Here is a 24,333-nt window from a genome sequence, read left to right as displayed (position 1 = left end):
AGTGCTCTATAATCCACACGCATCCTAAATGTGCCATTTTTCTTTTTCACCAAAAGGACTGGAGCACCATACGGGGAGCTACTTGGTCTAATCAATTTCCTTTTCAACAATTCTTCTATTTGTCTTTGAATCTCTTTTCGTTCTAAGATGTTTACTCGATATGGAGCTCTACAAGGAGGTAAATTTCCAAGCAAAATCTCTATGCGATGATCTTCAGGTCTAGACTTGGGTAAACCTGGGGATAAGTTGTCCAAGAAATAATCCAAAAATTGCAAGATAAAATCTATGAAATCATCATTTGATTTAATTTGCGCGGCCGTAATTGAATCAACCAAAACCAAAAATGATTTTTCACCTTTCCTAAAAGCCCTTTTAGCTTGTGTGTGATTCAACAAAGGATTTATTTCATTCTTTATTTGTCCCTTTAAACAAATTTGTCTATCCTTGTGTGTGATCCACATTTGGTGAGTGTTATAGTCGACATTAGGATTAAATTGATGTCGCCACGGCATTCCCAAAATTATATCTTTTTCACTTAGAGGAGCCATTAAGAAATTTCTCTTTTCTTTATATGGATCAATCATGAGTTCCAAATCCTTCACTTCATTCAAGCAATTATATCTAGTTCCAGTAAAAGCAGCTTTAACCTTGTACTATGTTGGTGACATTTTAGATTCATTGCTTTTATTAATCATTCAGAAATGAAATCAGGTGTACTTCCATCCTCGTGTAGAACAAAAATTTCTTTCTCATTTATTTTCCCCTTCATTTTAAGCAATGCATAAGGAGAAAACTTACCTGATTTACCTGAGTCAGAAGTGTTATCCTCTTGCTTGACTTCGTCGATCACATTAATCTTTGTGTTGATGCCTTCTTCTTTTTTGGATAATTATTTGCATAATGTCCCTCTTTGTGACAGTTGAAATAAGTTCCCTTCTTCAAGTCGGTCTTCTTTTGTGACCCTTTGAAGATGTAGTCGATGGCATAAAGCGAGAATACGACTTGAACTTAAACTTCTTGTCCCTCTTTTGAAAAGGAACAAAAGGTTTACTCTTTTTTCCATCCTTGGGTATCCCGTTCTTTCTTTCACAATTTGTAGCAAGTGATATAGCCGAACTCAAAGAATGAGGATGAAACATGTTGATCTCAGCTTTTACTTTAGCTCTAAGACCAGATACAAATTTCCTCTTTTGCTCTTTCTTAGAAATCCTATCTATGGTTCGAAGTTGAATGAGAGATTGCCAAAATCTCTCAACATATAAAGCAACACTCTCTTTTTCAAGTTGATGCTAACTATCCCATTGTTGATGGACTTTCAACTTGAATTGTGTCGGAAGAAAGTCTTTCTTCAATTCCTTCCAAGTAGTTGGTTGTCTTTAACTATTTTTTACCACATTCCACCATAGTGCCGCCTTGTCAATAAGATGGTTAACAGCACATTTAATTTTGTCTTTTGCAAGAAACCTTTCACCCTGAAAATAATCATCATACAGACTAATCCATGCTAAAACAATTTTTGCATCTTTCTTCCCATCGTATTTTTTAAAAGTAAAAGATTTTTCACTAATTTTATTTTCCTTTTTTTCTCTCAATGCAGATTACATTACATAACACTAGCACAAAACCATGGCATTTAGCCTTTATTCCCTCGAGCGTGTTTACTCCCATCCGTCCATGTCATCCCCTGTACTTAATAAACCAATCCACCATTAGTCAAATACTTAGTGCAATGATATACATCATATGATTAGCCAATCATGCTAAGTAAAAGATATACATCATATGATTATCCAAAAATCTAATGACCCTTGTCCATTTAATACATTACATAACACTAGCACAAAACCATGGCATTTAGCCTTTATTCCCTCGAGCGTGTTTACTCGCATCCGTCCATGTCATCCCCTGTACTCAATAAACCAATCCACCATTAGTCAAATACTTAGTGCAATGATATACATCATATGATTAGCCAATCATGCTAAGTAATGGTCTTTACAAACAACAATCCATTAATGTGAGTATTTCTAAATGACATCACCCATGATACTTATTAATGGCACATGTTTAGTTAGGCGTTCCTGACTAAACTCAAGTATTAAATAAAACCCCTGCCACATCTAGTGCGATCCTATAAATACTTTACGTCATTTCGAACAACAGCTTTGAGAAATACTTTCGCGAAACAGATTTAATAGAAACAACACAAGTTGGCCCAAGCTATGAGGTTATTCAATGAGAACCATGACCAGTTATTTAAAGAGCTTGAATATCATTAGGCTACTTATGAGAAATCCAATAACAAAGAGTTAAGATTGTGTTTAGATGGCTTCTGACTCTGGATTATGCTGCTGCTCCTTACAGTTTTTTGTGGACAGTTTTCTTCTATCTCAGAATTTTCTTGTCCAGTATATAAGTGTTCCCATCTCAGCTACTACAGACCCTTCACTTCCTGTTACAGATCCTATGCTACAGCTCCTTTGCTTCCTGCTACAAATCCTCTGCTTCCTCCCTCACCAACTACTTACACCTTTATTGTCCTTTTTTCATTGTTTGCTTTTGAAGATCTTGAGAATTTTCATATGTCAGTTTTTTCTGCAAGATTTGTTGTTTCAGAATTGAGCTGTGACTATCATGTTACCCCTTGATGAGGTTGTTTTGTAGAGGCTTAACACGTAAAAACCTTATGATGATTATACAAAATAATTTTCTGCCCAAAAAAAAGAAGTGTGGAAAGCTTCAGTATGTGTTCAAAATTAATATGGAACCCACGCAATGATGTGGCAAGTCCATTAAATGATTGATTGATTGCCTGCATGTGTTGTGTGTATGTATGACAAATGGGAGGAGGATTGAAACAATTTGAGAACATTGGTGTTGTTTTGGACAGAACCGCAATCCAAGCTAGCTGTTGTTGATTGTTGTGTTGATAGACGTCACTGTGGCCGAAGCTCAATGTTTGCTGTGTTGAGCAGAAGCTCTGCAAGCTCGTTTTTTATGTGCTAATGTATCGTTGAAATTCAACCTCCTCCGGTTGTTTTCTATGCAATTCATTGCTCTGCAAGGCATTTTTTGGTGCTATGACCTTGAATTGTTAAGTTTTGCAAGTTTAATGTGACCCGAAATTCTTTGAGTCTGCCAGCCTCTTGTTGCTTTGTCAGTATTTCTGTGATGTATTTGCTCATATAGTTGAATCTCCTCTTTGCTGTTGCACCATGGCTGGACGTCTGATCTCCCTACTCGAGCACTTCTTCGCTTCATTGCAGTGATAGGGAGCTTTCAAATTGTTAAAACTTTCCAAGCTCTTGCTTCTTGTTGCTGGATGCATGACTCCACGGATGGTTGCTCACCCCATTCTTGATCGTCCATACCTTCCACCACCACCAATATGACAAACTCCTCTTCATCTTCATCATCACTGTCTTGCTCACCAGCTATAGGCAGCTCCGCTTTCAAAGAAAGGATGACCATCGTTGGAGATTGGCAACTCGTCTTCGCTGTCGCTGTCCTACAGCCCTGCCTGCTCTAACCTCGTGACTCCCATCCCTGCGTAGCTCTGCCTCAGCAGCACATTGAGCTAGATTGGAGGTGGTGGAAAGCCCAAGGATGTCTTCAGCGCCCAGATTTCTTTCCAAAATCCGTCAAGATCTGCAAGTGCCGGGCAAGCTCGTGTCAAGCAGCTCCTTCGAGCTCTAAATCAGTGGAGCTTTTATTACATCCCCCAATTCAAGCAAAGAAGCTCCGTTTGCTCCAAATACTCTGTCATTAACCTGGATGCCCCTTTCAGCCCCCAACTCCTCGAACCACCTTTGGAGGTCATCAAACGCTTCATCTTTTGTGACGTTATGCTTCATCTCCTGAGAGATGACACGTGTCCATAATTGGTGAGCTCCTCTCTCCTCCATGCTGCCACGTGTCTTGTTTGTTTTTTACCCTGTCCGCAGATAATAGATAATAGATATAGTGATATTAGCAATAGGCTGCACATGAACAAGTCACACCGTATAGTGGAATGATTAGCATACTCGTAGCAAAATCTTCATATCAGATGCATACTAGTTAGCAAAATCTTCATATCAGATGCTCCTCCCTGTTCCTAGTTAGCATCTGCAGCTCTGTGTTAATCTTCTCCCTTTGTGGGTGTGCTTGATCACCATCAAAAAACTCAGGAATTCTACCCTTCACCTCAAGTGAACTGCAAAATGCCTGCTGTTTCAAACCCTGCTTCATTAAATTTACTATACTTGCAGCATTCTCCCCCCTCCTAGCTGTGGCATAAATGTTTGAAAGTGTTACGTATGGTGTAGGATCCTCTGGTTCCAGCTTAAAGACCAGCTTAGCAGCACGTTCTCCTCGCTCTACATCCACCTGGTAGCTGCAGGCACCTAGCAAGGTCAGCCAAGTGACAACAGTGGGCTCAAAAGGGAGACCTCTGATCATATCCTCAGCTTCATCCAACCGTCCTGCCCTCCCAAGTAAGTCCACCATGCAGTGATAATGATCAAGAGTTGGTGTGATGCCAAGCCCATCTTTCATAGACATAAACCAGTAATAGCCATCATCAATGAGACCGGCACGGCTACATGCACAAAGAGCACTTAAAAAGGTTAGCTTGTCTGGCAGCACTCCTTTCTGCCTCATTTCAATGAAGAGTTGAAGGGCATCTTTACCATTCCCATACTGAGCATAAATAGAAATCATAGAAGACCATGAAATTGCATCACATATGAGCATTTTGTCAAAAACATTGCGTGCCTCCTTCAAGCCTCCGCACTTGCCATACATGTTGATAAGAGTGTTCCCAACAGCAACATCCGATTCCAATACAGTGCCCACAATGCATGCATGTATCTGTTTTCCTTTTGCGAGTGCTGCTTGGCTGGCACATGCAGAAAAGAAGCACATAAAAGTGACTCTATCTGGCATAATTGCTTCTTGCTGCATTTGATAATAGAGGGACAGTGCAGTTTTACACTGCCCAGTATGAGTGTAGCCTGCAATTATGGCAGTCCATGAAAGAGCATCCCGTTCAGGCATTAGTTCAAAAATCCTCCAAGCAGAATCAATGCTGCAACACTTTCCATACATGTTGGCGAGAGCATTTCCCACGATAACATCTGGGACTATCTGACTTCGAGCAATGCGTGCATGCATCTGCCTGCCATAGTCTAAGGATGACAGACTGCTGCATGCCGACAGAATACATACAACTGTGACTTTATCTGGCATCACTCCTTCCGCTTGCATTTGGGCAAAGAGGCAGAGAGCCCCCTTGCCCTGGGCTTGTTGGGCATCCATTGCAATCATAGCATTCCATGAGATCACATCCCGATTGAGCATTTTGTCAAAAACCCTTTGTGCATCCTCACAGTAGCCACACTTTCCATACATATTGACAAGAGCATTCCCCATACTAACATCCGTATCATATCCATAGCATACTATGCAAAAATGCACTTCCTTCCCTGTTGCTAGGGCCAATTCATTAGCACATGCAGAGAGCAGACTGACAAAGGTGATCTTGTCGGGGCCTAATCCAGAGCCATGCATTCTACCAAAGAGCCAGATGGCATCACGACCCTGCCCATGTTGGACATAGGCTTCAATCATACCATTCCATGAGGACATACTATGCTTGGGCATTTTGTCAAAATTCCTTCTCGCATCCTCCAAACTGCCACACCTGCTATACATATTGACAAGGGCGTTGCCCATCTCCACATCTGACTCCCCTCCATTTTGGATTATGAGAGCATGTAAACAAAAGCCTTGCACCAGGGCTGCCTGGTTGGTACATGCAGAAAGAACGCTGATGTAGGTCACCTTGTCAGGCAATATTCCTCCACGCTGCATTTGGTCGAACAGATCGATAGCACCTTTGCTTTGCCCGTTCTGAACTTGTGCCGTGATCATTGCAGTCCATGAACAAGTATTTCGCATGGGCATTCTTTTGAAGACTTCCCAAGCGTCCACCAGGCTGCCACATTTGCCATACATGTAGACAAGAGCATTCCCAATTGCAAGATCACATTCAAAGCCACTGCTTGCAACAAGAAAGTGCATCTCTTTGCCTGCAGCTAGGGCTTCCTGCCTTGCGAATGCAGGCAGAATGCTGATGAAGGTGACCCTGTTTGGCCTTATCCCTTGCCGCTGCATTTGCTCAAATAGTTCAAGAGCATCCCTAAGCTGCTCATGCTGCGCATAACCTGAAATTATAGCGTTCCAGGAGACAGCATCACGCTCGCACATGTTGTCAAATGTTCTGTTTGCCTCTGCCAGACTGCCACATTTTCCATACATATTGACAAGGGCAGTCCCAAGAACCACATCTACCTTGAATCCATTGCCTATTGCACAGGCGTGCAACTGCTGGCCATTAGTCAGGGTGGCCTGGGTAGTGCATGCAGAAAGGACACTGGCAAATATGAATTTGTCCAGCTTTACCCCCTCTTGCTTCATTTGGGCGAAGAGTTGAAGGGCCACCTTGCAATGTCCATACCGGGCATATGCTCTTATCATAAAGTTCCAAGAGAACTCGTCCCGTTCAGACATTCTGGAAAACAACTCACGTGCATCCTCGAGAGCTCCACAGTTACCATACATCTGTACAAGGAGGTTCTCGAGAAGCTTGCTTCGCTCAAGCTCACGTCTAACAACGTGGGCATGGACACGCTTGCCATTTGAAAGCGCCTTTCCATCCCCGCATACCCGCAACATAGAGGCCCAGGTAAATGAATCTGCCTGATAGCCAGGTTGTTCCAGGCGATCCAAGGTCTCCTCCAGCGATCCCTCGTCCCAGCTCCTTCTCGCCTTTCGTGATGTTTGTATGATTGAAGGAGTTCTTTGGATCTCACGAAACGGTGAGGGCAATGAGAAGCCATCTCTGCAGATGCAGGCGTCAAGCTCCCGAAGGACCTTTTTCCACAGCACTATCTTCTTTCTAGGAGAAAAGCCCAGCTTCCCTTCAAGCATAACAGACCAAATTCTGATTGAAGAACCCAAGGAGCCAGATCCATAAGATTCTTGTACCTCAGGCAGGCTATTTGTTGGCCTGCCTTGCAAGGGTCTAAGGGATGGACACGTTAGTTTTATGCTACTTGCAAGGGTCTAAGGGATAGACACATTAGTTGATTAGGAGAGGGATGGACACATTAGTTTTATGCTAATCAGGTCAGGTCCTGGCACAGTTAGCTCATTTGGTCAATTTCTAATGTTCTCCTAGTGTGTTGTTGTGAAGATCCTAAATGCTCGTCTTTTGTTGGTATTCTCTCTAATGATGGAGGCTCTCTTTGTTGTCTCTTGTATGACACCACTCTTGCCAAAATAGCCATGACTCCACTTTATTAGCACTAGCTCGATAGAGACAGTGGTTAAGGAACGGATTTGAGTGCGGTTGAGCAAAGCTGTGTAAAAATTCACGTAATATTTTGATTTCCTGAAAATGTTTATCTACTACTAAAGTGCAGTTTCTTTGGGCCTTTAGTTGAGTTAACTTTAGCGGTGCTTCACTCATGTGCAAGTTGTCGCTATTTTTGATAGCTGCATGCCTTTTCTTTTTGCATGTTTTTTGTCGTGCTATCTTATGAATTCATTTTGCGGCTTCAGTCTAGTTAACTGTGGAGCACGAGTAGATCATGATTGGAACAATTTATCCCTCCGCATACCCCTTCAGACTGCAGCCAAGCGCCCACTCCAAGTGCTTGCGTACGTCAATCGTTGTAGCCTTTCCTATACAAAGGTCCGGCCCTTGCTTGGGCAATTCAAAGGTTCATCTCTCACACCTTTTGACTGCTGTGCTGACTATGCATTTGGCTTTTCTATATAAATCTTCCAGCTTTTCACACGGCTTCACTAAACCAAGCAAGGGATGCACGGCTTGCTCTAGGTACGAAAATTGTTGGCTGCCACTGCTAGCCCATAAAGATGGCTATGGAGCTCCAAGTATTCTGCCTCAGGACTATGAATGGATTTTGATCTATCACCCTTTAAACCCTGTAAGTTGCAACCGCCTCTTTGATCAACACGCTACTGGAAAACTTCTCTACTTGCAAGATGCCTTGCTTTCACGATTCTTTTGCAGCTAATGTTAAGGACTTCACACAATGTTATGGTCAATATGCAGCATCTACTGTGACCTACAGGTTCAATATGCCAAAGATTGTGAAGAAATGCTTAGGAAGGTGCTTGATGCGCCTTCATGTGGAAGAGTTGGGCTTGGGTGGCACAACTTATATATGGAAAAATATATATCCGGATCAGCCATTCCAGCTGGATTAGATGATATTGTTTCCATCGAAGACAGAGCAGAAGGATCCACATCATGTAGGGGAAGAATACGCTACAACTTGGTCGAATGAATGTGATTTTCATGCACGATTCAAGCAAACATACGCTACAAGACCACCTAGGGTTGTTGTTTAAAGCATAAAGAGACTTCAATCATATGCATTTGGGGTGTTTCTAACCTGGAACAGCATAACCTTCTAGTTTGTTCATAGACAATGTACCCATTTCAAAAGCAAATTTTCAAATCCATTATGACGGTCTAATATTCCTTTTTCCATGTAAGAAGATCAAAATATCCATATATTTATTCAATCAAAATGTGGACAGCAATTTCACATGGAGGTTTCCAATGATTGTACAATGACGTAGATTCAAGTCGTCTTCTTACTCTCTTCCCATGCAAAATGAAGAAAAATTTATGCTCATCGAACATTATAGCAAGGTACTCTCAAATGTGCTTTAAGGTCTAACTTCTGTTACTTCAAGACACTTGATCACACTATGTGGCATAGAAATCTGTACTTAAAGTTTTCTCATAATATAACGAATTTGTTTTTCAATTTATCAAACTTCTAATCCACCAAGTGATGCACTCTATATGGGGGCGATTGAGAAAAAGCATGCTACAAAATAGAAAACTATGTGCAAAGGATGTCAAGAACAACACAAACATTGAGCACATGCTGCAATCTGGAATAGGATACATGGACTTCGAGAACGTCCATACATCATCTGACTACAAAAAGAAATTACGCAAAGAAGCTTTTGCTATGATGCGTCAATTAGGCCCGCCTACTTTCCTTATCACATTCTCGTGTGTAAAACGCTTATGGGATCCTTTGGCAAATTCTTTGAAAACAACTTACAAATCGAGAGAGCCCACGGGCCAATGCTGGCAATTGCATGAAGACATGAGCCAACTAATATTGTGTGTAAGATATTACATCCACAAGTTGCAGAACATGCTATCCCTAATTTTGAAAGATAAATCCATACTTGGAAATGTTGTTGATTACTTTTTCATGACCGAGTTCCAAGAGTAGAGGTAGCCAACATGAGCACGGCCTTTTGTGGGTTGAAAATGCGCCACAATATAACCAGATCAACCACAGTGAAGTAATATCATTCATAGATGAATATATCACATGTAACAAAAATTACTTAAATGAAAACAAGAAAGAAATACAAACACACAAGCACACGAAAACATGTAATAAAAGACAAAGCAAACTTTGTCACTTTCATCACCCTAAGCCACCATTGAACGAAACAATGATACTTACATAAATCAACATGAGGGTTCGAGTTCATCAACACAAATGAGAAACACAAAAGAGAATTCATTTTGAAACGCAAAGACCAACTACTTCCATTGGATAATGCTTCTACAGAGATTGCTTGTGAAACTATTATAGACAAATACATGAAGAGGCAATGGATATATGAAATTTTCCTAGCCACATTTGCCTCCAAGGACAACCACAATAGGCAAAATTCCAAGAGAAGGAATAGACAAAAAATTATAAGGTTCGTGAAGTTTAACAAATTCAAAGACCCCAACAACTATTACCGTGAACAATTTTTATTTTACTATCCCTTTTATAAAGATGAAAACCAATAGCTGCTTCTCCATGGAAGTTGGAGGAACGTGTATTTTGCAAGAGAGTCCACTATAGAAGCCAACAGGAGCAAATACACCTACAACTACAAGGACGCTATCAACAATGAGGAGCTATAAAAGAAGAACCAAGACAAGGAATTAAACAACACTATCACTGCATGCGAGAACATGGACAAAGATGGTAGCCCCTATGACATTTTAGTAGACATGCCTTCCCTCAAAAGAGCCCCAAGTACCGACCACTTCAATCGTACCCATAAAACAACAAGTACTATTTGACAACGACCATTACTTCAAAAGACTGTGCTCCCTTAATATTGAGCAACAAGCTCTATTTGACGACATCCTACTTCAAAAGAGAATATATCCATTGGACAAACTCCATTTATTCCTCATAGGAGGAGTAGGGGTAGGGAACATACTTGCTACTCTTAACCATCCAAGGCCTTTTAAGACATAACAATCAAACAACCCCATTTATCGACCTCAACTTGCCCAAGGCACTGATGCTAGCATACACTGATCGAGCATCATTCCACATTAATGAAAGCACAATACACTCGGTGTTGCACTTGCCAACACATACAAAATGCTTTACATCCTTGTCAAGAGAGAAATTGGACATGCTTTCCACCATGTATTCTCAAGTCCAACTCATTGTGTTTGATGAAATCTCTTTGGTTGGCAAAAGGACATTGAACTTTGTAGACTTAAGGATGCGCAGTCTTAAAAGGAATCTTTGGGGGTGTCGACGTTATTGCCTGTGGTGGAGACTTCTACCAAGCAAAACCAGTAAAGGATTCTTGGGTCTTCAAGGTCAATGACAAGCTCGAATCTATCACGGACACATATTGGCACACAAAACCCAAGTGCTTTGAGCTCCAATCTATGATGCGACAAAACAATTGCAAATTTATTGAAGCACTGAACTCATTCAAAAAATGTACAAACACAAGCCCTGACATTGATTACATAAACAAAAACTGCTTGCAGCCTGTGCCCCAAGATCACACAGTCCCTCACCTGTACTACATGAACGTGCAAATGAACAAACATAACAATCATGTGCTGCAATTTTTTACGGCGGGGAGAAAACACATCTTCAAATCAATAGACCACTACTCACCATAACCATACAACACAAAGAAAAAATACTAGAGGACCCTAAAACTACTAGTGGTTTATACACAATTATTGAAATAAAGAAGGGAATGCTATGCTTAGGAAATATTAACCAAAAGGACGGGTTAGTAAATGGAGCCGATGCGATTTTCATGAATTCCATGACTCACATGGGCAAAGACCAATTTGTGTGGATACTTTTTCTGACACAAGAAGTCAGAATGCAAGCAAGAAATGACAATATCAATGCTTTTGAACCACACATAAACAAGGATTGGACACCCATATATTACACCACCAAGGAAATCCAAATAGGGCCATGCAAAACTAACATTCTCACATAAGAGCAATTCCCTAACCAACCGGCAGACAACTAGACCAATCCATAGAGCTAAAGAACTAACACTAGAGAAGGTTTCATTCTCTCTGAAAGGAGTCTGTTCTCATGGGCTAGCGCACACAGCCTATCTCACGGATGAAAGATATCAACAATTTGTATTCGATAGAACCAATTTAAAATGACAACTTCCAAGTTGAAAACAAGGTCAAAAAAGAAATATCTAGACTAAACTTGAAAGCAGCTTTGAAAACATTAGCGCAAATGAAATGTAGAGACTCGGGGGGGTCACTCATCATATGTAACTCTATCACGTGAGTTCAACAAAAGGATATTTTTTATTTCTAAAATTTATAGAAATAAATATACATAAGGGACTATTTTAAATAGTTTTGGAAAAAATTATAGATTTGTATAGAAAAGGGGTACATTTTATTAATGAAAAATTTTACAGATAAGGGATTTTAAATATAGGCCTTGAACGCACGTGATATAGAGGGTTTGTACATAGTTCATCATATGTAACTCTATCACGTGAGTTCAACAAAAGGATATTTTTTATTTCTAAAATTTATAGAAATAAATATACATAAGGGACTATTTTAAATAGTTTTGGAAAAAATTATAGATTTGTATAGAAAAGGGGTACATTTTATTAATGAAAAATTTTACAGATAAGGGATTTTAAATATAGGCCTTGAACGCACGTGATATAGAGGGTTTGTACATAGTGATCCCCCCGAGTGTAGAGAAAAGGCACACTACAACATCCTTCATCAATCCCTCAATACTAGGCCCTTTACAAATTACATATGTGATATCAAGGGGGCAACCCATCTTATGAATTCAGATATAATTTGCTTGCAAGAGACAAAAACAAAAAAGCTAGTCAATTCTTTCCACCAAACTTCTATGTCATATAGAACTATTCACACTCTTGGCAATGCACCATAGTCATCACAAAGGACATCACAATAACAAAAGTTAATAAGTACATAGAATAAGGGATAGAAATAACACACATCAGCGTATCTAAAAATGGGCAAAGCTTCACTATCTTCAACATATACAGACCACCATCAACAAAATACAATATGTTCATAACATACCTTCAAAAAAGACTAATGGACAAAATCAAAAGTGGTTGCGGGACAATGTTGATTGGAGACTTCAACATAAACATGTGTAAAACAACACCAAATTCCACAAACATGCACAACATGATGGACATGTTCCACCTCAATTTGCACATGGAAGAGTCCACCACTACTTACGGGTCCCAGCTAGACCACATATAGAGCAATCTATCCAAAGGGAAAGCTGCCACAGGAAGGTCGTTTGCCTACTAGACTGACCACTTGATGGCTTGGATTTGTACCTTGTAGACTTTCACTCAAGCAGGGCCCTAGTGGAATCCCCACCTTGCTTTTTCTTGGTGTGGCTAACAAGCTATGGTTTGAAATGGGGAAGAAGCATGTTGTTGCATGCAGGCGAGACCTAGACAAGAACTCAAGTCGAAGCTCCCCTTTTGACTGAAGGAGGGTTATACCTCTTTTTTACTAGTTGTGTCCCTACTCTCCGGAAATTAGAGGATTTCATCTCTTTTGAATGTGATGTTTCGTTGTCGGATTACTCATCAAGGTATTAAGGGAAAGGGTTCATTCTTCTTAGGTTCATGTCAAAAAATCTCAGGAATGAGCTTATTGATAGGTCCTTCATGCTCGCTAGGTCTGCTATTCTTGTTATACCCTAGAGTCCCCTCTTTGGCATTGACGAATTTTTGTATCACAAATGTCCGATTCGGGTCGACTTCCAAAACCTGTCGGTGGTGTTTGGAACCTCTGTGGAGAGAATTGCTTCAGCTTTGGGTTGTGTTTTACTGGTTCCTCCCCCATCAAAGGCATTGTCAAATCTTAGGAAAGTGTGGATCCTTTGGGACCGTAGTCAAGATCCCCCAAACTTTGTTGAAATCGATTTACTGGATGCTCAACATGTCCAATTCAGGGCATTTTTTATAGCATTTTTATTTGCAACTCACACTATGCTTACAGTTGCCCACGAAGAGCTGGCAGTTGATGAAAAAGGTGAACAGGCACCAGATGCTATTGAGACGCATATTGCAGAGATGTCCAAGGATGGTGGGCATAAGTACCTACCAAGGATACCCACTTAGGAAAAAGAAATGACAAAGTTGGATGGTGAAAAGCCTTGCTCCAACACTAGTGCGCAGGAGCCATGGAGACAGGTTGGCCGGAAGGGAAAGTCTACAGTGGTTATTGCATTTGAAATATCGAGCCCTTTGGTATGTGAAGGTGAACCTTCATCTTGGGACTGGGTCAGAGACAGCCAGTGGCTCCCAAGTGAGGGAGGATCCAAGGGTTCCAAAGGAAGCAAAGGAAGTGGTTTTTGGAAGTGTGTCTTCCAACCAGTCGAAACCTCTACTATAGATGAAGAATGATATGGTCAATAGTCAACGAGTTGAGCTGTTGTGGAAGTTGAGATGCCTGATGCCGATTGTCTCAGGAAAAGACCCCTCCAAGAAAGCCCTTGGAGTCTATTGATGCAAATACTCATGCCTCTAGATCCATGTCTAAGTGCATTAAGGAGGTGGCCCATATTGCTAGCCAAGGCAAGGAGAACAGGTTCAATATACTCAAAGATGCCTATAAAGTTCTAGCAAACCAGTAATCTACCTTTGTTGGGAGGTGGGGGTTTAAGATGGGTATTTGTACTCTCTTGGAATATTTGAGGTTGTTGCAGTCGTGTCATGCAGCGTGGGTGCATGCCAATTATTTGGAAATTTAACCTGGATATAGTCATGCTACAAGAAGCTATTTGTGGTAGGGGTGGTTCAATTGTGGCATCCAAGACTTACCTAAGAGGCAAGGAGATCTTCTGTGGGGAATATGGGTGGTTCATTGCTATTTTAGTGCTGGTGGAAAATGTTCGAATAAAACTTGGCAAGTCTATGCCCCGAACAATTCGACTAATAAAGGTTTCTCTTGGAATTCCTTGAATCAGTTGATGATAGTGGACAAATGGTTATTAGGTGGTGATTGGAATTTCATAGAGGCAAAAGTTAATAGATCACACCCGAATGATGTAATGTCATTGACAGAAGCTGAAACTTTAGGGTCTTTGTTGGGACGAACCCACCCATATAACTTTAGGGTCTTTGTTGGGATGAACCCACCCATATAATACAAGCCGACAATCTACTTCTTCTTCTTTTTTGAAAAAGGTTTCTTGATTAGAACTTCAAGCATTTCTGCAATCTCAACTCTTCCATTGTTGCTCATTGAATGAATACACTGAATAGATATAGAGCACTCCTTAAAAATTTGGGGTCCTCAGCAATTGCAAAAGTGAATTTGATTCCAACTAGCTAGCGAATCCTTGAGGCTCCCCACCCCCAAAAATGGTCCACATAGATACTAGGTTCTTCCTAAATTTAAGAGAACATTAGGAGAGTGCGGCACATCTTCAGTATCCCTTCAACTGGATACAACAGCTAGTGTCATAAAGGCATAGCCATTTGATGGCACAATTTGCTTTCACCTGGACAAGCCAATAAGTGTATATGTGCCATGGGCCACAACTGAGGTGCACTTAGGAAAAGGCTCATTCATATCAGTCATGGATACAATTTCTTTTGTCATTGTGAGCCCAATCAAGATGGGTCATGCTTCGACCACATCATAGTTGTAGATGGTCTCAATCATGAGAACCTTCCTGCTTAACTTGATTGTGGTATGTATCTGGAGTTTTGCAGTTCACTAATGTGAACAACCCTCTAGTGGAGTACTAGTGCTACCCCTGTAGTGGACCTCAGGTTAATTCAGACCCTACACACCCTTTTTGCTTCACTTGTGATGATGTTCAAGTCATTGTGCATGTGCCTTCATTGAAGGCTCAAGTTTTGTTGAGCAATGGCACCCACACTATGCAATTGTGAGGGAGCCAAGTTGATCTTGTTCTAGTTAGATTACCCTTTGTGGAATTTCATGCACAAAAGATGGTCACCACTCTATTGATGTTGATGGAGTGTAGGCCTCTGGTGAGTTCACGGTCAATAGCTTGAGTTTTATCATTGCATTCGAAGAGAGCCTATAGAATTCACAGCTCTCATCTTTGCCTATGAGGCTCTATGAATGTAATCATGTTCTCTTTAGTATGAGCAACATTTTGTAAGTGCATCTCATTGTGTCTATTGTTTGAGGCAAAGCATCATTACAAATACAATGCTTTAAGTGGAGCATACTTTCAAGAAGAGCACAATCGTTTTGAATGATTTGAGATCGCCATCTTTAGCACCCAAAAAAACAATCATGTGCCATTCTAATAATGCGAAAGTGACCAGGTGAAGAGCTATTTTTATCACTCACTAAGTTTTCACACAAGTAGACACTCAAGAACACAACCGCTTAAAGTAAACAAATCCAAATCAAAGAATTTGTAGCTGTATTGTGATAGTAATGACCATTCCGTTTGAATCTCAGAACTTGGAGGTTGCATAAGCAGTCTTATTTATCCCTTGCATGGCTGCGAGGCTACAAGTCAACGTAACCAAGGTCATTTGCTTCATTCATCATTTGCACTCGTGATGATAACCCCCACTAGCATATCTGACTTTTCATAAAACAAAAAGGTCAGATATCCAAGTGGGGGGTTATCATAAAACAACTTTTTATGCTCAAGGCTTGCTTAACAAGTAGAATGTGCAAAAGAATGAATTGTTCTAAATGAATACCCATGCAATCGTGACATTCTCTTATGCTTATTAGAGTCTTGCATAGCTACAACTCCTTACTGAACATGCTTTGCAATAGTATTGCTATGGCTACACCTGTGCTTATTAGAGTTCCATCCCTTGCATAGCTACGACTCCTTGTTGAACATGCTTTGCAATAGTATTGCTATGGCTACACTTGCCCCAAACACTCCTTGGCATGGACTCAACTAGTCTCATGACGAAGAAATTGGCACACATTTACCCACAATCGAGATTAGATGATTGCTATGCAACTCTACATGCTCTCGAGCCTTGACATGTAATTGCTTGGCACAATTCTCATCCACCCTTGCTTTGTTTTGATGGGACCACACTGAAAGAAGATTTCAAATTTTGTGCTTGTGCTCAACATAGGTACGATTTCCTCTTGGTTGATAATTCTCATTCCCCAACAACCATCATCCCATTGATTCCTATAGGCAAGAAATGCAAATACATCCTGTGAACTACTGAGAACAAGCAAGCTTTTTGGGAGTTAATGAGAAAAGCTAATGCTATTGCCACGGAATATCTAAATACATATCCACATGCAAAATACTCCCTGGGAGGTATTGTTAACAAGATCTACATAATGAATGCAAAGGAATCAAATGCAGGGATCCTCAATTTTGCGACCATTCTTCACCATGACATCACAACTCAAGTTGTGAAACTTTGATGCACACACTCCTTCCTGCAACACAACATGAAAATACACAACAAAGAACCAAAAAAGGAAAATATCAGTAAACATTGCACAAAAATCCTAGAAAAATCTCTGATTCTCCAAAATTCCCATGCCATCATTGTGATTGCCTTGCATTCAACTACAAGCTGAAAATTTTGAATTCTAGAGGACTCCTCCTATCGCAACAACATGGGCTTTCATGTGACAACACACCATTCAAAGAAAGATTAATATGTTCTCTTTTCTTGAATCAAATACAAAAGAACAACGTACCAAAGTTTTGCTTGAATAACATGGTCATGGCAACAAAAACAAATCATGCATCCAGGTTGAACAATGTTGAATCATGACTACTCTCCATCAAGATACTGTTTGCTTAGATATAAGAGCTTACTTATAAATGGAAATTTGGGTTAAGAGACAGTGTTCTCAATGTTTTTATGGACATCAATAGAGTGCAACGTGTCTTACCCCATGACTTCTCACAGTCGATGACATTTTCATAGTTGCAATAAAGCCAAGGCTAGAGTATACTCACTTTCATGAGCACATCAAGGTCAAGAAAATGGTGCTACAAGAAATAGTACACCTCAAGATGCAAAGATTGTGGGAACCATGCCAAGTAGACTTCAATCATAGTGGTAACAAAATAGATATGATGCAATCACTCAATACAAGATCGTTCCCTAGTCACGCTACCGATACCTTTAGGAGCATGATCAGTGCAAAATCCTCTATCTCAAGAGTTGCATTTATTAACAACAACAAAATTTTGGGTGCCAAGCTTCAAATACGCTTGAACATTGACATGATTGTGTTAGAAATGACCCAACAGAGGGTACGCACAGTGGAAAACTAATAGAATTGCCCAAGAGCTCACACAGTGTGGGGTGGGGTGTGGAATCACAAACTTCTTAGCCTAATGTGCATAGAATAGATGTGCAGACTCATCAATAGACAATGAACTAGCTAGATAAAGAAACCTCCAAAAATAAATATTTCTGTCCAAATCTATGGACACAATACAAAGAGATAGATCCAGAGTCCCACCAATGGTGTGGTCCTTTGATCTTACCACAAGGTACTCCTATCTACTGGCTATCTCTAGACTCGAGCCCGCATGCTCCACCTCAAGCGTAAGTAGACTTTCTATCCAAAGATTCAAACAACTTATTGCCCTAGAAGACAACCAAGGTCCAGCCCTCTGTCTACAACAACTCCTAGTCTCCTCTTCCTCTTAGATGTAGGCCTGAGGGTGTGAGTGTAGTTGCTCTTGCTCCTCCTTTGATGGCTGAGCTATTGAATGAATTATGAGGCCCATCGCCTCTCCTTTTATAGGCCCCAAGGCCTACTGTAAAAACTGACTGGCAAACCCCTTCCTACCCGACTTTTGTCTGCCCTAAAAATTGACCTAGTTGGTTGCCCCTACCAGCCCACAACCAGGGCCCTATATAAGGGTCTTTTCTAGGCCCTTTTGCAGCCTTTGTTCTAGGGATTCAGCCCCCCTGGCTAGCCCATTGTCAAGCTTGATTTGTTGGCTCCAACTAGACCCATCAACCTCATCCAAGGGCCGACCTAGGTGCTGCTGCTTCTTTCCATGGTTGCGCCACCTATAGGCTCTATTGCAAGCTGTTCATCTACACACATATGCCCTCCACATAGGCACCTTTATTTATGCAATCTTGCGCTATGTCAGCTACCCTTGGCTGACCTCCTGCCAGGTTAGATCTAGGACTTGATGTCCCTGCCATCTGCCCCTTCCACAGTTTCCATCCGTTGCAGCCATGCTGGTCTCTTTGATGTGAGGTGTTGCCCATGTGGCAACCCCTCTCTTTCTTTTCTCTTGGGTACATCCTACCCTAGGTCTCCCTCCCCCATGCTCAAGGGCTTCCAGATGGGGAGGTCACCTTTCCAACAGCCCCTCTCACCGACACATCTCAGCCCAATGCCAACACATCAATGGCGATGCTCTAGTGACTCTTGGGTCGGAGTCCTCAAGAACACTTTGATGTCGAAATCTTTTCCCGGCTTTTCATCCAGTGGCTCCTGCTCCACCAGGTCTAGTTCCACTTCTGCAAGTACACAGGTCCATAATCTGGGAATTGTTTGGGATGGAAGACTTCTTAGAAAGAAGAAAAAACCAAAAGAAAGAGAAAATTGCATGGTGAGCAATGAAGTAAGTCAAAAAGCAACACCATGATGACTTAAATGTAAGAAGTGCAGCCATCCAAAGATGATTGGGATGAGGGAGAAGGAACCGGAAGAGGGTTGTTGAGAGCTTCTGATTTGAGCAAAACATCACATTAAATTTTTTGAAAGGAAAATAGAATACAAGTTAGAGAAAGAAGTCAAGAAGCCAAAAAAGGCCTTAATGACTTAAGTGTACTATGTGCAACCATCCAGAGTTGCAGGGGAAAGGACATGTGTGTGGAAGACAAGACAACCACCCCATGTGCATAGTGAAAAGACAAAAGAGTCAAGGTAAAGGATAGAAAGAGAACATTATAGAATTAAGGAAGAGTTTGAGTATGTAGGTAAAGCACCTACAAAATTGCATAAAAAGTATATAAGAGCTTTGATAAAAAATGACAATAATGTTTTTGCAAAAGAAAAAATTGCAAAAAAAAAGGAGCTTAGTGGAGTCCTCATAAGCATCTCTTTTATTGAAGATGAGAGTCTGCATACCTGCCACCATCCAGCTTAACTTTAATTGGGAAGACATGTGCCATAAACACCCCTCCCTTGTTATCAAGATCACAATAAAATAGTGGCTTAAACACAAACTTAAACAGCTCGATGTAGACTTTAAAGGTGTAGAAAAAGAGGACTAGAGAGAATTTTGAAAAAAAGGAAAAAGGATTTAAAAAGTTAGTTTTTAAAAAATTAATAAAAATAATTGGGGGGAAATCAAGTGAAATTAGGGAAAATTATGGGGAAGGCCTAGGACGGACTTAATATGTATTATGTTACTACCCTCGTCCAAAATCCAGGGTATGGGGAACAAGGCCCATATAGAATATGCATGGATTAAAAATTTCAAATATGTAAGGGAAAAATATAAAAATCTCATGTCCCCCCTCCCACAAAATATAAGGCATATACCTTGAAAAATATGCAAGATTTTAAGATTTTTCATATTTTTCATAATATGTGAGGCCCAAGGGGGGGGTCTTTTGGATGAGGGGGGGGAAAACAAAAAATACACTAAAATATGAAAACCCATCTCCTTTCAAACTAATGTAACTTTTTCATGTGTTACCAAAATTTCAACGTGTAAGGATATATTTGAAGCTCTTTTAGTGTAGAACACAACCATGTTAATTTCACTAATTTCTACTCATGACATATTTTTAAATTCATCTCATACTCAAGATTTTGATAGGTTTTTGTTACTAAAGGAAGTTGGCACCCCAGGGGGGAAGGAAGAGCAAAAAACAGGGAAGAAAATAGGAGTGGGGGGGGGGTTGAGAGAGAAAAATTTAGAGCTTTAAGAAAGAAATTGAAAAAACATTAGGAGGAATCAGGAAAAATTAGGGAGTGTTTGTGAGATAAAAGGAAAAAGAATTAGAAAATATAGGAAAAGGGAAAAATTAATAAATTAAGTGGATGCAAAAGAAAAAGGAGAATAGTAAGTGTGTGTGTGTGTGTGTGTGTTTCAAGACTTAATTTTGACAAAACCCATACAACATTTGAACAATATTTTCAGATGACACGATGATGTATTCATGGAACAAATCATGGCTAGACAATACATTCCTAAGTAGAATTTACCCTTCATGAAGAGAAAAAAAATGAGACAATTGTAATCCATAATGATATTGAAGGAGTTCCACTCACTTGCATCCTTTCACAACAAGGAATTATAAGAATAAGAAACCTTACATTGTGGGACTGCAGGATTTGTTGCAGAACTCCACGTTTTTTTTTCCCCAAAAAATGCGGGCTCATATTAATATGGTAAAGTCAAATATATACAACTTCAAAAAAAAATTATGACTCTAGTTAGGTCAACCTAACCCTAGGTTAGATCAATCAACAGCACCTCACCTGCCACCTCATCATTACCATGTGGCAGTCCCTGCCACGCACATTTGCACATCCTCTGGCACACTGCATATGAACACAGTTGCCACATCATTCAGTGCTCCACTGGCACACCTCTTCACAGGCACAATCACTCCATGTGACCCTTGACTACCACATCATCATCACTGAGCACATTTGCACTCCTTTTTGCCCCTCCACGTAGATCAAGTTGTATCTCTTGATCCAGGAAGAATTTGAGGGTGCTCCAAAAAGAAAAATCCCTTGATTTTTTGCACTCTACGCACTCTGACATCATGCTCACATTTTGGCACAAGTATCACTCACTTTTAAGCCTCGTCGACAGCCTCTACATCGATGCAACTGACCTAGCACCTAAAAAATAATTTGTTGTGACAAATGCAATCATGCTAAAAGAACTACAAAGGTTCAATCGAGAATCTAATTGGATGTTGCAACAAATGGACTTCGGCTCACAAGACAACCAGTACAAGACTTTGCAAAGCCTAAACACCAGATCATATGGGCTCCATCAAGAAGACATAGCAAGCTCTAGAAGCATCAGTGCCGCGACCATACTTTGCTTGCAAGGATCTATAACAGTGTCTTCCCTAGAGGTATCAGTAACTGCCCATTCAACTGAAACACCCAAACTCCACTTGTTATCAATGTCACAACAAAAAAACTCATTGTATCACCTTAGCCGGGGGTGTCTCATGAGGGACTTTTGTATTGGTCATATGCTTCCAAATGTTCCATTTTCTTTGGCACCTAGTTTTTATGCCACACCTTTTTTGCCAAACCATGACTCATATCCATAAGCATCTATGGCTATGATTATTCCCTTGCCAGATGTATTAGCAAATGATTTCGATGTATACCATGTCTTTACATAGTAAAAGCATATAATGGGTAGCACTAGCACATATCATATAACCCAACACAACTATGCATGTCCCTAAAGCATTTTTGTGTGCTTTAAGACAACATACAATTACCTTGCAACATATAAATCCTCTGTCATTGCCAAAAGACTATAATGATGTGTTGTGTATATGAATATTCACTCAACCGGCCTTCTTGTCAATTTCATTATCGTGAGCCATTATCATGCTTGTAACTGTAAACCATGGTTGTGAGACATACATATGTCTTCCATGTACCTTGATATTAAAGAAATCTTTGCATATATACACCTATCTTGCGATCTATGGCATCGTTCTTCTTTGAAATATCATGATGGGTTCTTCCTTATGGTCTGCAAAGCTACATGCATGCCAATAATGCCACTTTGCTTCCTCATAAGAAACCACAGGCTGATGATATATATCTTGCATGAAAATATTGCAACACCTGACTAATCGATGTGTGTTGCCTAGTCTTCCATCAAGACCTTGTTGTCTATCATGATTGTCATGGCCTATTCTTGCAAAATGTATGCTGCACAAAATGTGCATCAAGCATACATTTTGTGCTTGTGCAGCATACGTTTTGTGCAACTTACATTGTTCATCATTTTGTGCAGCATACATTTTGCAAGAATAGTCCATGATGAACTATGTCTTATGCTATGGATTTGAATGAAAAAAATGCAAGTAATACCTTGGTCCTACTATGTCGTTTCTGCTAGCGATCATTTGCCAACTAGCTCGTTGTATGGCAGGGTGCAACCTGATTGCCACATACAAATGCTACCACCCACATCCTCCACAAGCTCGTGGTGTTACCTCAGTCTCATACCTATGCTTCTAGCATTGTCTATGCCTGGGAATACCTATCAAAATCTTGAGTACAAGATGAATTTAACAATATGCTATGAGTAGAAATTAGTCAAATTAGCATGGTTATGTTCTGCACTAAAAGAGCTTCAAATATGTCTTTACACCTTGAAATTTAGGTAACACATGAAAAAGTTACGTTAATTTGAAAGGAGATGGGTTTTCATATTTTAGTGTATTTTTTGTTTTATCACCCCTCATCCAAAAGAACCCCCCCCCCTTGGGCCTCACATATTATGAAAAATATATCATATTCTATATGGACCTTGTCCCCCATACCCTGGATTTTGGAAGAGGGTAGTAACATAATACATCTTGAGTTAGTGCCCCAAGAGTCTACGTAAAACCACATATCAAGGCGAATTATTCTCCCCAACACACTTATACTATGAGTATCTGCCACTTACTAGCTCAATATCTCTAGACTCCACATGTTTGTGCATGGTAGATTTGCCATGTCTGAGAGTCGATTTTGCTTAAGCATTTTCACTGTGAGCACTGGTTGCTGGAGGGTGTATGGTCCCTGTACTCTCTCTCTCTCTCTCTCTCTCTCTCTCTCTCTCTCTCTCTCTCAGGTCCTTATTTGTCCATCATTTTTATTGGTTTCATGTACTTCAAATTCCTTTACACCAAGTTACCATCTTATCTACAATGTAAACTCAGATAGCATGAAAAAATGATGCCTTAAATAAGAAACATTATACTCAGTCGTTTCTAGCATCGATCCTTCAAAAATATTATTGACTCCTCCAAACAATGGTATAGGTAGCATGACCAATTATGATGAAATCATGGATGTTGATGATACATCTCTCATGGAATGTAGGTCCCCTAGGCAAGTGTTCCGTTTTATGTCGAATTATTTGAAAAGATTTAATGCAAGCAACAATCATATCAAATGTTGCGTCAGAGGTCTGAACTCACAAACTTAATGTGGTTAATACTACTTGCCATAAAATATATACTGCTTGCTTAGTCCCTTCTCAGTGTCCCATTGACATTTTCTATCCTCTCTAATTTTGCCATCCATGTGTGCCTATATAGAGGACTCAAGATATTTACCAATCGCTCAATGGATATCGACAGAGGGCTTAACTCTTGCATGCCAATGACACAAAGATTTACGTACAGCCACATTAGCATCTTGCCATATGATTTTGGTCTCAAACTATTCTTGATGAATGGTTGTAGTATTGAACAAAGGCTACAATCAATTGGCTACATACGTTGGTACATATTTCTCTTTGTAAAGAAGGGAGTGATCGGACGAATAAATAAAGTTAGTCCCAGCTGTTGTGTTCTCTATATGTTTGTTTGTCCAAATGTGATCGATGGTTGATCCATTGATTGTTGTTGGTTGGTTAATCAATTGTTTGAAATTTCTTTGGGACATGAAATTTTGAAGGGCTTTGTTGGAGTTGTTTGAATTGTTTATATTAATGTTAAAATCTCCTATAATTGTTGTTTGCATATCATTGGGAATGTGTTTGATTTGGTGTTGTAATGATGCAAGAAGTGATGTGATTTTAGCCAATGGAGAGTTATATACATTGATAATGGCAATGTTTGTACTTTTTGTTGTTTTGAAGATTGTGAGGAATGTTTTCGAACCTTTATTGTTTGTGTAATGTTATTTTTCAAGTTGTATGTTTTGTTTGAACAATGTAGCGATTCTGACGCCTTCTT

General features: G+C 40.1%; 1 protein-coding gene across 1 annotated transcript; it reads right to left on the bottom strand.

Annotated features, from left to right (window-relative positions):
- Positions 1 to 4,071: 4,071 nt before the first annotated feature.
- Positions 4,072 to 7,039, bottom strand: LOC147885370 (pentatricopeptide repeat-containing protein At5g27110-like). Its single transcript, XM_087397013.1, has one exon. It carries the CDS (start codon positions 6,970 to 6,972, stop codon positions 4,072 to 4,074), a length of 2,901 nt encoding a protein of 966 aa, XP_087253139.1. The 5' UTR covers positions 6,973 to 7,039.
- Positions 7,040 to 24,333: the final 17,294 nt, after the last annotated feature.

Source organism: Dipteris shenzhenensis, chromosome 25 (genome assembly GCF_047967505.1).
Source record: "Dipteris shenzhenensis isolate YYH24624 ecotype China chromosome 25, Dip_SZ_1.0, whole genome shotgun sequence".
Taxonomy (NCBI): domain Eukaryota; kingdom Viridiplantae; phylum Streptophyta; class Polypodiopsida; order Gleicheniales; family Dipteridaceae; genus Dipteris; species Dipteris shenzhenensis.
Note: the sequence above shows the minus strand (reverse complement) of the source record. Positions and strands in the feature narration are given on the sequence as shown.

Coding starts and splice junctions, on each gene's coding strand:
- LOC147885370 (XM_087397013.1), bottom strand. CDS start 6,972: ATGCTTGAAGGGAAGCTGGGCTTTTCTCCTAGAAAGAAGATAGTGCTG.